The sequence below is a fragment of the Accipiter gentilis genome, chromosome 4 (assembly GCF_929443795.1).
Source record: "Accipiter gentilis chromosome 4, bAccGen1.1, whole genome shotgun sequence".
Lineage (NCBI taxonomy): Eukaryota > Metazoa > Chordata > Aves > Accipitriformes > Accipitridae > Astur > Astur gentilis.
In genome coordinates, this window is record NC_064883.1 from 29,638,953 (window position 1) to 29,654,690 (window position 15,738).

Genomic DNA, 15,738 nt, shown 5'->3' on the forward strand with positions numbered 1-15,738 from the left:
AATACAATGTAAGAGGAGCTGTTCACATGTGAAGACTGCTGGTTTACTGAGACTTGAAATAGAAGGAAAATTAATTTCAGGCAACAATATAATCATACACATCTGAAGGAAAAAAAAACCTCCTTGAAAAGTCCAATATGTGACTTTACAGCAGGTTAGTGATGTGTTTCATTTATGTGGTATATCTTCCAGATATGAGAGGTTTTCATTAAAAAAGAAAGATTGCACAAACACCCTTGACTCCTTTGTTGCACAAAATTATGAAAAAGGCCTTTCAGAGTAATGTTCACAGTCCTGGGATTTTGGACTTTGATTTCAGAAAACAAGAAGCTGCATCAAGCCTCTTAATTTAGTATTTAATGATGTACCTAGAGCTTACGGCCAAATAGCGAGTCAGCAGAAAGGAGGTTTTAATGGTCTAAAACACATTGAAAACAATGCATTCAGACTGCCCTTCTACCAGACTGTGAAATGGGAATCAGCATATGAAGGAATTCATTACAGTCAATGACTATTAAAGTTAGCAACTTCCCCCATTCCCCCAAAACACATTCAAACCCTGCATTCACACACAAAAAGGGGGAATAAAGAATGACAGGAAACAAAGTTTCTGTGTCAGTTTCTTCTCCACCAAAGAAACTGCCCTTCCCCATCACAGAAAGGCTGACAGTTGTGGTTGCTCTCTCATAGGTGTACATAACTAAGTATCATGGGGTGGTTTTGTTTTGTTTTGATTTTCTTTTGTTGGTCACATGTTGGGTTTTTTTACTGCATCAGCTGAACTGTACAGGAATTACAGACAGATCCTATGTGTATTCATTTGTGGTCATGACGGGAATTTCTCAACAGAACAGCTGACAAGGCAACCCTTACACATTATACTACACTCTGAGCAATTCATACGTATCATGTAGAAGCTGATACGCACAAAGTTAACAATAATTTTCATAAGCAGACAGATAACCAGAGCAAGCACAGTACAACTCTTGGAGCCTTAGCCTCTATCACGGAGAATACAGAAAGAACAGGATGTGAAGCAAAGGCCACAGAGATAACTGTCAGCACTTTATTAGAAGAAGGAACATCACCCAAGGCAAGGTTAATCTAAACAAAAGGTGCAAGTTTCTTTGCCATATTTAGAATATTTGTGTCTGCTGACAAGCAAGGGCAGTCCAAGAGAACCAGAAAGAAGACGTTATCTTTCTAATGTATACAATATTAGATGATGTTCTAGTTCCTGCAGAAACACTTAGTCTTGTCACACACTTTTGGACATGCAGAAAGGAAAAGTCTGTATGGAAGTAGAGCTTACAAGAATTTGTAGACATGGAGCACCAGTTACTCCCCTGACTTAGCAATGGTCTCTCCCCTCACCATTTAATTCCTATAGCTTATGATGTGCCTTACAAGGATACAAAGTCAGCTTTTAGGATCTATCCAGCTACTGCAGTGTAACGCTGAAGAGTCACACCAGAGGGTAACCTGTTCCACTGCTGCATCACACTCTAAAATAAAAAGGATTTTCCCAACTCCATGTACTAACACACCAAGCTACAACTTGCAGCTAACTGTTCAACATTACACTGCCACTACCAAGAGAAAGACTAACTGCAAAGATGACAGAGCCAGACTTCTGTATCTGTAGGCTACCATTACATCACTGCTTTGCTTCCTCTTTGTCAGGCTAAACAAGCACAACTCCTTCAACCTCTCCTTGTAGGCAGCATGCTCCATGTCCCTGACCATCTCAGCATCCCTCTCTGCTGACTATCTCCAGTTTCCCTAAATCACTCTTGAACAAGGCATGGGAGACACAAAAAACACCAGACATAGCACTCCAGGTGAAGCCTCATCATTGCAGGGGAGATGATAATCACTGCCCCTCATCTACTAGCGACACTTCCCAAGGCAGCCCTGCCGCACTGTTTCACTTATTCAGATGGCCTTGTGCTGTTGGCTCACGCTAAGCACAGCATCCACCAGCACACCAGCTCCTTTTCAGCAGGACTGCTACTCACAGTCACTTCCCAGCACATACAAATGCACAGGGTTATTCCACCTCCGGTGCAAGGCCTTGCACCTTGCCTCGTTTCCCCAAGGTTTTTGCTGGCTCAGTCCTCAAGTTTCTCAAGGTTCCTCTGCACTGAAGCTCTGCCATTCAGCATATGAATCACCTTTCCCAATTTGGAGTTATCCCCAGATTTGCTGAGGACATGCTTTACATCCCGGATGGTCTCCGAAGAATATTCTGAACAGAGTGGCCTCCAGTATCGACCCTGCTTGTTAGCAGCCGTCAACCATTTTGCTAGTTCTGGATAATTTTATTTCCATTTAACAGTCCTTTTGTCCAGTCCGTATGTTCTTCATGTCAGAGAACAAGACCAGAGTTTTAAGCACCCTCTTCTTTTTAAAGAGGCAACTTCAGGGTAAAAGTACCTGGACAGCTGTCCTTTGGAAGCACAGTCATCACTAAGAGTCTGGAGAGGTCTTTTGCTCCCATCCACAAGTGTACTAAAGTACTTTACATAATTGCTTGTTTCCAGGCATAACCACCCACATTCATCAGCAGATGATTTGTCACATTTTCTACCTTCTTCCTACTTTCTTCGCTTTCGAACATGAATTTGAACTGTGTTGTTATCATATACCACAATCCATGAATGCAGTTATCACGTTAATCCAAAGGACAGACAGACACACTCTGAAGGAAAGCTCTTTCCCACAAACTCAGAGTCCCCACTGTACATGCACTGTCTTATGCCTCTTCAAACATCAGAGACCTGCTGAGCACCTCACAGCTCTTGTGTTTTTCTTTCCTGGCAAACACCAGTTATTGTGTTGTCAACATGCTACTACTTAGAAGCTCACCCCTTCAAGCCCCAGAACATCTTCAGCAGAGCTTCTCAGAAAACTAATCCACATCAGTCCTGACTGGTTGCTCACCCAATAGAAAAGGCCTTAGTATTTGGGGACGGGGGTAGTGTGTATGGTGTGTATGTGTGATTCAACACAGGCTACAGCTGTAAGTTTCAGCCGTCCTACAAGAAAAGATAACATCTCTGTATTTCATTATTGCCCCTGACTTTAGCTAGAGAACCACACCATAGAAACAGAGGGCATTCAGCTTTCTGCTTGCATGCAGTATTTGAATTACACATGCAATGAATTAGACACGGATGGTGACAGGCAAGATTCTTCTAAACTAATTCAGGGGGTTTATTTATTTTTTTTTAGTTCTAAAAGCTTCTAACTTTTAATGGTGACAAAAGATGCACTTTTTTTCCCCCCTGAGATTTATGCTTTCAGAACATGTTGTTTTTAATAGCCCCTATTTTGAGTTAAAAGGAGAGCTTGAGAGGCCAAAGAAAGTCTTAACTCTGAACATTTAAGGGGTGTAGTGTTTCCTGGTGCAAATCATCATTTCTTAAAAAGGAGTCTATTGCTTGCTTCATGCTTCAAGAGGCATGGATTTAAACACTGCGCTATTTAAAAACTGTTTATGTCCAGGAAAAAAAAAAAAGGAATAGTTGCTACACCCAGTACTGCAGCTGCCTGGATATAAACGTGAGCACTGATCTGTTACGTTTTTCAGTTTTGACACAGTAAACAAGGGTCTCCCTGTCAACCTCTCTCTCCTCTGATGAATCTGGCTGTCCCATCTTCATTCTCTTGAAGTTTGTGGAAGTGAAGCAGCAAAAAATTTATCTTAAAGTACATGTTTAAGTCAGCTCTTCTTTCCAAGAGGAAGAGGGGAAGAGAAGAGAACAACCAAGAAACAGTAAGTCGAAAGAGCAAAAGAACAGAGGCCCTAATTTCTAAAGGAACAGTATTCCCTTGTCAAATATTCAAGCTGTGAAAAGGTGAATTTTTAACTCCTCTGCTAAAAGACACTGATTTTCAGAATGGAGGGATACAAGAGGATTTTTTAATTTTATTTTTTAAAGAATTAACTCATTGGCTCAGGGACCCATGCAAGAATGGCACAAATGAACAACATAAGTTTAAACAGCAAACCAGAATTTCACTTAATACACATATGAAATAAACATAAGGAAGCACAAACTGCATTCAGAGCACAAATATACAGTGTCTTGCTTAATTCATCATCAGGGTACATGAAAAAAATCCTGGGTTTATTTAGCTGCAGAACACCTTAAGAAATATCTTATGCTGAACGTTAAGGTCTTCATTCCTTCCCCACCTCAATGTCCAAGGTTCTCCCTGGTGTTTCCCATTGCAGGCTGACCCTCACCTTCTCCTTTTCTCTTTCACTGCCCAGTCTACGCATTCACCCATCTTCCCTAAAATCATTACTAAAGAAAACATTGCCTATTCCAGACACCTTACACTTCATATGCTACAAAGAAAGCAAAACACCTGGCTATTGCTGTTCAAACTTCTTCAAGGAAAGTTTCTTTTTGGTCACTGCAACTAAAGACACTCTATACCATAGCAAAACTGCTGCTCTGCTACTACCTAACATTTGTGGATGGACAAGTCAGCAGTGATTGCTGATAGGAACCACATGGGGCTCAAGTTCTTCCTTCACTGCCTTTTTACACCAGTGCCCCATAGGGAAAGCTGAGATGGCACACTGTAACAGCACAGCACTCAGGCTGGCTCTGCTTTCACATCTTGGATCAAAACTAGCTCAACTCCTACCTGAAACTTCCCTTTTAAGTATGGCCATTCTCACGACAAACAAAAACAAAACTAAAGCACCAAATAAGAACAGACAGAAACATGCAATGTAACTGTGACTGCAACAGGAAGCTTGTAGTAGGGAGTCTGGAGATATTTATAAACATAGAATCATTTAGGCTGGAAAAGACCTAAGATCATCAAGTCCAACCATTAACCTAACACTGCCAAGTCCACCACTAAACCATGTCCCCAAGCACCATGTCTACACATCTTTTAAGTACCTCCAGAAACGGTCACACAACCACATCCCTGGGCAGCCTGTTCCAATGCTTGATAACCATTTTGGTGAAGAAATTTTTCCTAATATCCAATCTAAACCTTCCCTGAATCAACTTGAGGCCATTTCCTCTTGTCCTATCACTTGTTACTTGGGAGAAGAGACCAACCCCCACCTCGGTACAATCTCCTTTCAGGTAGTTGTAGAGAGCGATAAGGTCTCCCTGACTCAGCCTCCTTTTCTCCAGGCTAAACAACCCCAGGTCCCTCAGCCACTCTTCATAAGACTTGTTCTCCAGACCCTTCAACAGCTTCGTTGCCCTTCTCTGGACACAGTCCAACACCTCAGTGTCTTTCTTGTAGTGAGGGACCCAAAACTGAACACAGTATTCAAGGTGCAGCCTCACCAGTGCCGAGTACAGGGGAACAATCACTTCCCGGCTCCTGCTGGCCACACTATTGCTGATACAAGCCAGGATGCTATTGGCCTTCTTGGACACCTGGGCACACTGCTGGCTCATATGCAGCCGGCTGTCAAGCAGCACCCCCATGTCCTTTTCCTCCAGGCAGCTTTCCAGCCACTCTTCCCCAAGCCTGTAGCATTGCATGGGGTTGTTGTGACCAAAGTGCAGGACCCGACACTTAGTCTTATTGAACCTCTTACAGTTGGCCTCAGCCCATCAATCCAGCCTATCCATATCCCTCTGTAGAGCCTTCCTACCCTCGAGCAGATCAACACTCCTGCCCAACTTGGTGTCATCTGCAAACTTACTGAGGGTGCACTCGATCCCCTCATCCAGATCATTGACAAAGATATTAAATAGAACTGGCCCCAATACTGAGCCCTGGGGAACATCACTTGTGACCAGCCACCAACTGGATTTAACTCTGTTCACCACAACTCTTTGGGCCTGGCTGTCCCGCCATCTTTTTACCGAGTGAACAGTATATCCGTCCAAGCCATGCGCAGCCAGTTTCTCCAGGAGAATGCTGTGGGAAACAGTGTCAAAGGCCTTACTAAAGTCCAGGCAGACAACAATCACAGCCTTTTCCTCATCCACTGAGCAGGTCACCTTGTCATAGAAGGAGATCAGGTTAGTCAAGCAGGACCTGCCTTTCATAAACCCATGCTGACTGGGCCTGATCACCTGGTTGTCCTGTACACACCACATGATGGCACTCAAGATGATCTGCTCCATAACCTTCCCCGGCACCAAAGTTAGACTGACAGGCCTGTAGCTCCCCACACTCTCCTTCCGGCCTTCCTTGTAGATGGGTGTCACCTTTGCTAACCTTAATGCCTTTAATGAAGCCTTGACACTCATGTTGGTCCAACATATAGATTTGTTATGTTTTTCCCCCAAATCTTGCCTAACAGGATGAGTAGGATCTCTTTATACCGGAAGGGTTTGCACACTTCTCCAGAACAGTGATCAAGTCTCTGCTCTGCCATGTCAGAGAAGCTTGGAAAGGTCAAGTCAGCTTGACAAAGCTCAAAGTCAATATCAGGGGTTTAAGCCAAAGAGCCAAGCTGTATGTGCACTGCTCTGTATATTGGATGTAGTAAATAATTTTGTGGGAGGTCACTCCAGACCTACACATTACAGCTAGCTGAAAGACAACTGTGACAGCAGAAAACATAGATGCAGCTGGGCAGGCTCTTGCTCTGGCTGCTACGTGAAGGCCATTTCTGGAGCTGTTCACTGCCTCTGTGTGCTCAGAGCCACGCTCCCTCACCACAGCGTGATTACTCATGTGAAGCCTCTCTGTTTGCTCTCATTAAGAAACCAAAGCTGAACTATTTTTTTTCCTATAAAAGCAAGCAAACTTTCCATCTGTAAAATTAAACTCCAGTAACAAGAACATAACACAACACTCCATCATTTAACTTTCATGAGTGCTTTTTCCAGTGAAGAAGATACATAGCTTGGAAAAATATTGAGTGGCTACTAACCAAGATTAGGTCTCCAGCCATTTAGCCTAGAGTCATTCTGGAAAACATGCATAGAGAACTGAAACACAGCAGGGGAACAGAAACTGCCTGCAGGTCATAACAGCCACAGGATTCTCTTCCATAGAAAGAAGAAAGGTACTTTAAGCAGAAAAACTATCAAATTGTACCTCATTTCACAGATATCTGCTCTATGTTGCAAAGCCCAGAATTGAGTAATTGACTGGCAATGCCTCAGATCTCTGTTTCTAGGCCATACTTCTTTCATGGAGAACAATTCCATTTTGAGAATATGTTCATCCCCATGCTTTAGCGGCATGAAAATATTCATGACCGATACAAACACAGGGAAAGGCATTCTGGAGACCTCAAGAGAATTTAGAAACAGTGTATCAAAGCAACTGCACAGCAGATTTAAGATACACAGTTGAAGCACTTGAACAGAAACATTTCGAAGCAAATAGCTAAGCTGGTATTGTCTGTATCCAGTTTAATTCTACAAAATTAGTCTGCAGAGGTTCATTTATAAGCAAGGATTAGTTTCAGGAAAGACCAACCAGGACAGAAGCAACAAGCAAGTGACCTTGCTAAACACTCCTCAAAAGCTCTACAAAGTACTGATTGTTCACAGTCTTTAGCAAACAGTTCATGTATCAGGTGACTCAATAGATTTCAGCATAGTGCCTTCAATTCAAGCAGCAAACAGTACAGAGGGTTAACACCTTTTGTGCTAGTATCAAACATTCTGTCTTTTTCCATGGTTAGTCATATCAGTGGGCCAATGAGAATTTAACAATAATCACTTCACACACACTGCAGCTCTGAAACACATAAGAAAAGATGTGCTCGGTATAAAAGGGCATCCAATGCTTAGGAAAGCCTGTAGGTTCAGTCCTTTACTCATTTCTTCAGAGGTAGTCATAATCCTAGCATCAAGAAATCTCTTAATACTTGACAGAACAAGAAAGTTATCTACAGCAATTGTACTTCCTCCTACTTCCCTGTTGCAGTGGCAGGTACTTTTTAAATACTTGATACAGCTTTTAACACTGTGTACTTCTTAGCACATACTAACTGGACAATCCTTTTCGAAAGATTTGTTACTAGGAGGGCCCTTCCCCATGCACTGGAATCTTCTCCCTTCTGACATGTTTTCAGTGAACCACTATGCTGCCATTTAACAGAAAAACATTTTAAGAAACCACTATTTGTCTAAAAGAACAGTAAACAGAGGTTAGCAGGGCCTACAGGGAGAGACAGCAGAGGCCATTAGAAGCACTTTCTTTCAAGTATTTGGTCTAAGGTGTACCACTAACAGGGTCCTGGTTGACCAACAAAGGTTTTAAATTCACCAGCTGGGCTGAAGAACATTTTGGGTTGAATCCTGAGATTTGTTTATGAAATGTCTCAGATAGGCATAGGACAAAGCCCAGCAAAGATCCAACTGAATTTCAACAAGAGCATATGACAGCGTGGACACTGGGCCCTCAACAATTCACTCAACCCCATTTCAGAACAGCAATGTAAGGGTGAAATAACTGAGTGGATCCTATCCCACCCTTTCTTGGCACTAGCATGGCACACACCTGATTATGCAGTAAGCCACCTCCAGGTTAAACACAGCAGACATTTTTTTGGCTGAGTTACCACACAATCAGACAGTGCCAGATCAGATACAAGGCATGCAGCAGCAGCAACCCTCCCCCCTCAGCAGCAGCCAGCTAGGGTGAAGCTCCAGCCAAGGGAACACAGGTTGCCACTGACAGGGACAGGCCTGTTCTTTCCCATCATCTACTTCCATGTCCTCCCTGCATCAACTCTAGCAATACTGCAGTCACAGCACAAGTCGGGTCAGCTCGCTCATCCAACTGCCTTGGCCTGGAAGGAGTTTGGCTTGAGCAGGTAGTGGCAGCATGTGAACCCCTATCCCTCTCCACACAGCTCACGAAATTACATCCTGCAAGGGTATGAAAATAAGTGAGATTACTGCATATGTTGCAACATTAAATAAAATACTACTGCTCATATGGTACTTCTATCTGGATTTCCTTTAGAAATAGAATCCTTCTCTCTACCCCTCCCTCAACTTCAGCTCCAGATATTGGAATCTTAATAATTAACTCCTACTTTAAACCAAATATAATCCCAGCACTTCTTGATAAAGGAACTGTTTTATTTCAGTCATGACCTCCATCACAAAGTGGCTTTCATAAATATTAAAAGAAAAAAGCCTTACCGTTTTCTATCATGTTGAATTCAAACAAGTCAACATAAACTGTCCAGCTCAAAAATACAAGAAACAAGATAATGCCTTCTCCAACATTGTCAGTCCTCTATTAAAAAAACAAAACAAAACATTACCTGGGAGATATGGTTGATGGAGGACTCCATCCGCCGTAGCTGGGATGCTTGGATGTCCAGCAGTTGCAATACATTGTTGGCCAGTGCATTGATCTGATAAGCAACGCTGGCTAGAGATTGAGTTGTGTAGGCTTTGGTCTCTTCTAATGCTTTCCTTTTATCTGGAGCCTGTAAAGCAAAAGAACAAGACAGTTTGCTTAAGGCCAGGAAAAGGGTGGTGGCTGAGGGAAAAGGACAGGAACAAAAAATACAACCTATATTTAGAAGAATCTGTAATCAAGAAGATTGACTGTGCAGTCAAAGTACCCGATCTGCATCTACATTTAAAACATTCTCAGTAATAAGGAGCAGATAAAGAATTTGAAAAATATTTAATTTTATTAAATTTAAAAATATTCATAATAAAATTATATGCCAAGAAACAATTCATTCAGTAGAAAACCCAACACTATCGTGATTTGTTGGAGTTGAGTTTCTAAAGCCTGTCTAATCCTTTTCCCAAAAAGCCTCCAATTCCCCAGGAACACTGAAATGCAGCTTTTGCCATCTCTTATGAGGTCATGCAGTCCAGGCCAATTAAAGACAGACAAATATTTTCCCACAGCTGGGTGTCCCCTACTGCACATGCCATCTACAAAGCCAAGCCAACACTCCAGCTATGCTGGCTACTACTCCCACAGTCCGGGAGAAGGGCAAGTAGAGCACCAGGATGGCATGCACAGAAGGCTCCTGCATGCAGGAGTATTTCTGAAATTACCCCTCTTTACATAAAAGCTTAATAAACTTTCCTTGACAGCTGAGAAAGTTCACCATTGACTGAGACAACACACATATTTTGAGGCGTCAGAAAGGAGCACAGCTTCCCCCTGAAGGGCAAAAATATAAGGAAAGGAACACTTTCCCACCGAAATCACACCTTGCTAAGGTAAAGTCCTCAATCTGTCCTGAGGCATTACTCCCTAGTCAGAGGGCAGGTTACTGTCCAAGACCAGCAACTACTTACATGACTTGAATTGCACGGCCCAAGTAAGTACCTTCTCACTGGCAGGATGGGAGGTACCAACACCACCTCCACCTGGAAAACACACATGCACCCCACTCTGAAGTGCTCCCTGTATCACAGCTTGGGAGCTGGCAGTGGAGGCCATGTACTTCATCTGTTACCCAACTTGCAAACTGCAGCTATCCAGAATTCTCTTTTCTTCCCTTTGTAGGAAAGGTACACTGCATAAGGAAGGACTTGCAGTAAACAATGACTCAGTGCTAGCATGGTTTCTTCCTCATTTTATTTATTTGTGGAATAGTCACAGTTGATCCCAGCACCCAAAAGGAAAGGAAAGGTTCATATTAGTAGTCCCTTCCAACTAGACTTCTGTCTATTTTTATTGTTGATTTCTTTGAGTAACACTCAACACACATTGTATGCAACAGTTACAGTATTAAGCACAAAGTCAGGAAACAAAGAAAATCCGTTTGCGTTGAACTGAGCCCTGTGTTTTCCAGTTTCCATGCACTCATTCATTCTTAAACCCTGACTTATTTCTTCACCTCAATATTTTAGTTTAACATCCACAAGTGATAAATCTGCCCAAGTTAAAGTATGAAAAGATGCAACAGCTAATAAGGAATCCTTCTCATCTCTCTTGCTTTGAGTAGTAAACCAGAAGGCAAGCTGTTCATATACGTTATAAAGTTGCAGCATGACCTAAATACTGCAACACAAGATATGCTAGGCTACCTTTTAATTAAAGATTTTTTAAACAAGGGTGAATTCCCCCCAATCCAGGAAATTTGTTCATATTCATGATTAACTTTCCTAGCCGCATTTTGACACTTATTAGAACACTTGGCTAATGCCATCCTTCAAACAGCTTCACATACAGATGCCTCTTACAATGTGAAGCAGCAAGAACAGTTTAATGCCATCTGTTGCCAAAAGGTAAAGCAGCTATTGCATGTACTAAGGCCACACTACACAAAACTCCATTTTTTAGTGTTTCCAAATGCAAACAAAGCTACCTTTCACCTAAAAAGAGTATTGACATTTCTAGCTGTCAGAAAAATTAGTAAGAGGCATTTTGCTTCTTCAGAAAACAAACTCTGGTGGTGAAGGATCAGTGAAACAACTACTAAAGGTTCAAGAAGCAAGTTTCCCAAAGCACCGTGGCTTTCCAAACAGGCATTTTAAACTTTTAAACTGTCACTAGCAGTGAATTTAAAAACACTGTCCTACTGAGCTGGAGCCTAAAGAAAACTCCTCATGATTTACACTTGAACTTCTACTACTCTGGACAATGGCAAAAATGCAGGTAGCAGCTTCAGTGATATCTAAAATAAAAGGCTTATTGAACTAAACACAGCCAATAATGCAGCAGTCAACACAATTCTAACTTTATATAAACTCAAGTGTAGATCTGTAGCCTTTACTCAAGCAGTTTTCTTATAACAAAGTTTCAACTAAATAATGTTAGGCTGAACACTTAACAGGTTACAAAGCCACAGCACTCAATTACTGAGTGTTGTCAAATGAGAAAACTTCAGTGTATAAAAAATTTCTTCTCTAATGATTTGTTGATCAAATGCCTTGGCCTCTATTGCCTAAGCACCTAACGTTTTAGTTATTTGCTCAAATTACTAGTTTGGCAGCAGGATTAGATGAACATAGTTGTGATGTGGAATGTATTTCATGGCCTAGCAGAATTAGGTTAGAAACTTTTTCAAGCTTTGCAGATAATTCAGGCAATTTCAGTCTGCAGTTTAACAGTTTAGATTCAACTAACTTGACATACAGTAGAATTGCTGGTATCCTCAAGATACAAGCTAAAAGCTTCACAGTCAGCAAAGGGGGGAGGGAAGAGGGATAAGCCAAGAGCTGTGTGGCAGCAACAGGAGGGAGTCAGGATTTCCTATGTTCTTCAACTGTTACTTTCATCTCCCTCTTTAAGCAAAAACTAAAAGTGGTATAGAAGATAATGCACATGTTTACATGCCTTCAGATACTTTAGTATAATACACTGAGCACCAGTTAACTATTTAAATTTAAAGACAACACAATACGAAGGCTATTAACCGACTTGTTTTCCTAACAGTTCAGAATTACTTTATGATCCCATATTAAAAGCTTCAAAGATACTGTTGTTTCTCCAGTAAGCCCTTGACATAAATAGCGGTTTGAGTGTCCTTTCCTAGCAAAGTGAATATTCTTTAAATCCAGAACATCACAGCTTTTGAAGTTTCCCTCTTAAAGTAAGCTCCCACCTATATCCCTAGTTCACCCTTAACAGTCACGTTACTATGGCAAAATTGCAGCTTGAAATTGGTTTCACATAACTAGGTTTAATACTCAAAAAAGAAAACCTCTTCTATAATCCAAGAGGTTCTTATCATAATACAAGTTTGTCAAATGCAAACTTGTATCATAAAGCTTCTTTTAAAAGTTTACGTAATTACTATAGTCAAGTCAAAACTGATTCTGCACCCCAAGTACAGTAAAAAGAGAGTAGGAGCTTATTTACTCTTTCTTCAGTTCAGTGACACATCAAGGTCAAATGACGAGGAACCTGTCCATCACACAGCAGCTGATCTTTAGAAGTCACACAATCAATTTTTTCTTCCCCTCTCCAAACTGCCACCCACACAGGCACATCCCCACAACAGTGTCTGTGCAGCATTCAAATCATCTGCCCTCCCAGCTTTCTCTCCCTCAGCTAATTCCCACCATCATCTAGTTCATGCAGCACGCAACTACTTGTACAAGCTTCCTCCAAAAAAATCACATCAGCTTACACTGCAAAGCATCTTTGGAAGCCAAACTTTGTTGCAAGCACACCGGTCCATACCTTCATTACCTGTCCTCTGACCTCTGTCTTCCCTCTTTCCACTTCAGTTCCATTCACTGTGCTTAAAACTCCCTGTAAGATAAATGCTCCACCAGAAGAACTGGTTCCATTTGACAAAGGTAAGAAAGCAGCTCATCAGATCACACCAAGACTGGCTGCCCTAGCAGAAAAATTAATTTGCCTCCTCGGTATGTAGCATGTGTTGCTCCACATTTTTTATCTGCAGCTGTTAGAATATGTGCAAACTAAAGCACAGAAAAACCCATCCAGAATAAGCTACTAACAGAGCACTGCCCTAAAGCAGCCCAATAACCACTAAGCTAAACTGAGCTGTTAATTATTCAGTGCCTGATACCTGTTCATATGCTTGGCATTCTCTTCCAAGGGCTTGATCACTCAGGAATCAAGCTACAGAACAGCTTTACACTCAGTTTTATATGCCTTTGCTATTATTACTCATGCACATTCACTGAATTCAACAGTGCAGTACATCTGTTTGCTTCACAAGTAAACAGACAATAGTTATTTAGTTTTACATCTTAGTTGTCTTTTTAAAAAAGACTTTCATCTTTCACTAATAGATTAAAGAGAAATTTAGGATTACTACAATCAGTTGCCACGTGGATTTAGCAATCTCTATCACATATCAGCATTCACAGAATGCAACTATGCCAAAGTCATCAATACGCCCATTTGTATTCTCTTTTGTTCGTGTTGTCATTTATTTATCTTTGACGTTTACAGAATGCATACTTCCTGATAAGACAGATACTACAGATGAGGTTTCCAAGTTCTGCTTCCTTCACTAAGGTCTTGCCATTTTAGCTCAGAGAGCTGGTCCTAACAAACTCAGGAATGAAATTTTACTAAAAACCAAAAAACAACAATGAAGCACACACACAAAAAAAACCCACCACAACCAACACAAATCAAAACAATCCCCCCCAAAACCCCACCCCCCAAACACAAACACACAGCCCCCCCCAAAAAAAACCAAAGAACACATCAAACACCTAGCCCAAACTTTCAGCTTAAGTTAGCTACAATCTACAGCACCTCATTTTTCAAGTCAATTGGAAATACTTTTATAGAATGGTGAAGATGTACATCCAGGCAGTGGCTTGGAGACTCTTAGATAACAGCACACAACCTCCCTGAGAACTAGCTGGGGACACTCCAAGGTCGAAGGAACGTACTTCTGAAAAGTGGCTTCCCCACTCAGAAAACAGGAGCACTCAAACCTCCCTAAAGGAAGAGCTTGTAACATTATGTGGAACTTCTGGATGCATCTATGCGTTTGAAGTTGCTGCTTCACTGATCTGTTAAGGCTTTTAATAAGACCAGCTTTGAGTTAAGGGTTTATTTGTTACTTTTGACTGCTAATGGCAAAAGGCTTGGGCATTTCTAAACTATTTACAATGTGCGTTCAGCTTAGACCAAGTATTCCACATCCAAGCTGCAGTAACGTGTTTCAAAGGTTTAAATATGCCATACACACTAGATAACATTTACCTACTGAGCCAAAAGTCTAATTTACATTGACTATCAAGAACTGTAAATCCAGAGATCACTGTAAATTACTGAGGAGCTATGTACTGAAATAAGTGGGTAACCCATGGATACAGGCTCCCCCTTATCCATAGTTCATGAAGCTTGTTAGACTGCTTTGTAAGCCTGCTGCACCATGGTAGACTGTTTGGCTGTTACTGCTAGTTATTACATCAGAATAACAGTTATAAATGAAAGAAGCAAGTCAAAACAGCAAGTCACAGCAGCAAGTGCCACAAGTTTCTATATTCTGAAGAATTTTCAGGAGCCAACTACCTACCTGGAAGCCATCCAAGGAGATCTATACAGACTGTGGTTATTACTAGCAGGTGCTCAGCAGGGACCATTCAGGGTTTCTCTCATCACAGATATAGCCTTAAGGAATATAGATCATTCCAGAGTGGCAGGAGAAACTAAGGTTACAAAATTTATAAATAAGGGTTGCTTACACTATGTATGCCATCCAGGTAAGGACAGAGCATGAATCAGATCTGTCAACTGTCTCCTGAAACAGACTTACTGTGCTCATGCCATACAGCAATCTCATTGAAGAAATTCTCTCTGCAATGCATTATGCTAGCACTTACATCAAGGGGATGATGCACTGAGTATTTCCCAATATCCACGGAACTATACTAGGCCTAGTATTTACCTGCCTACAAGTTACAGACTGTTCCTCACTGATCAGCACCTCAATTCCCACACTGAAAAGTGAAGTAAGCCATGAGGAGAGTTAGTTCAGAAGTTTAAGCTCAACCTTTGCCCAACATACTAGCACAAGAGACATCCTCCCATAGCACCACAGATAAGACTTCAGAGAGTCACCAGTATACTTCATCTACTGTCTTTCTTCAACATAATCAGTCCCAGATCAGCCACCATTAGTATTCTTGTTACTGAAACCACCAACTTTGCCATTCATATTATCATCATCAGTAAAAAAAACTGTGGGAAATTTAAAAACAAAGCATTATGTGAGGACAAGGAACAGGAAGGGACTTAGTACAAGCACAGCCTGATAAAACGACAGGGCAAACCCAGCCTCCATATGAAGGGAAACTGAAGCCAAAACCCCACACGTTCCAGAGCACAGGCAAATCTCAACTAAAATCCTGCATC

General features: G+C 41.5%; 1 protein-coding gene across 11 annotated transcripts in view; it reads right to left on the bottom strand.

The window, feature by feature from the left end:
- Positions 1 to 15,738, bottom strand: part of ABI1 (abl interactor 1) — an 85,096-nt gene that overhangs the window by 50,768 nt on the left and 18,590 nt on the right. For all 11 annotated transcript variants that reach the window (XM_049798352.1, XM_049798356.1, XM_049798354.1 and 8 more), the window contains exon 2: positions 9,233 to 9,400. In XM_049798352.1, the coding sequence (XP_049654309.1) occupies positions 9,233 to 9,400 (168 nt within the window). The remainder of the gene's footprint in view (positions 1 to 9,232; positions 9,401 to 15,738) is intronic.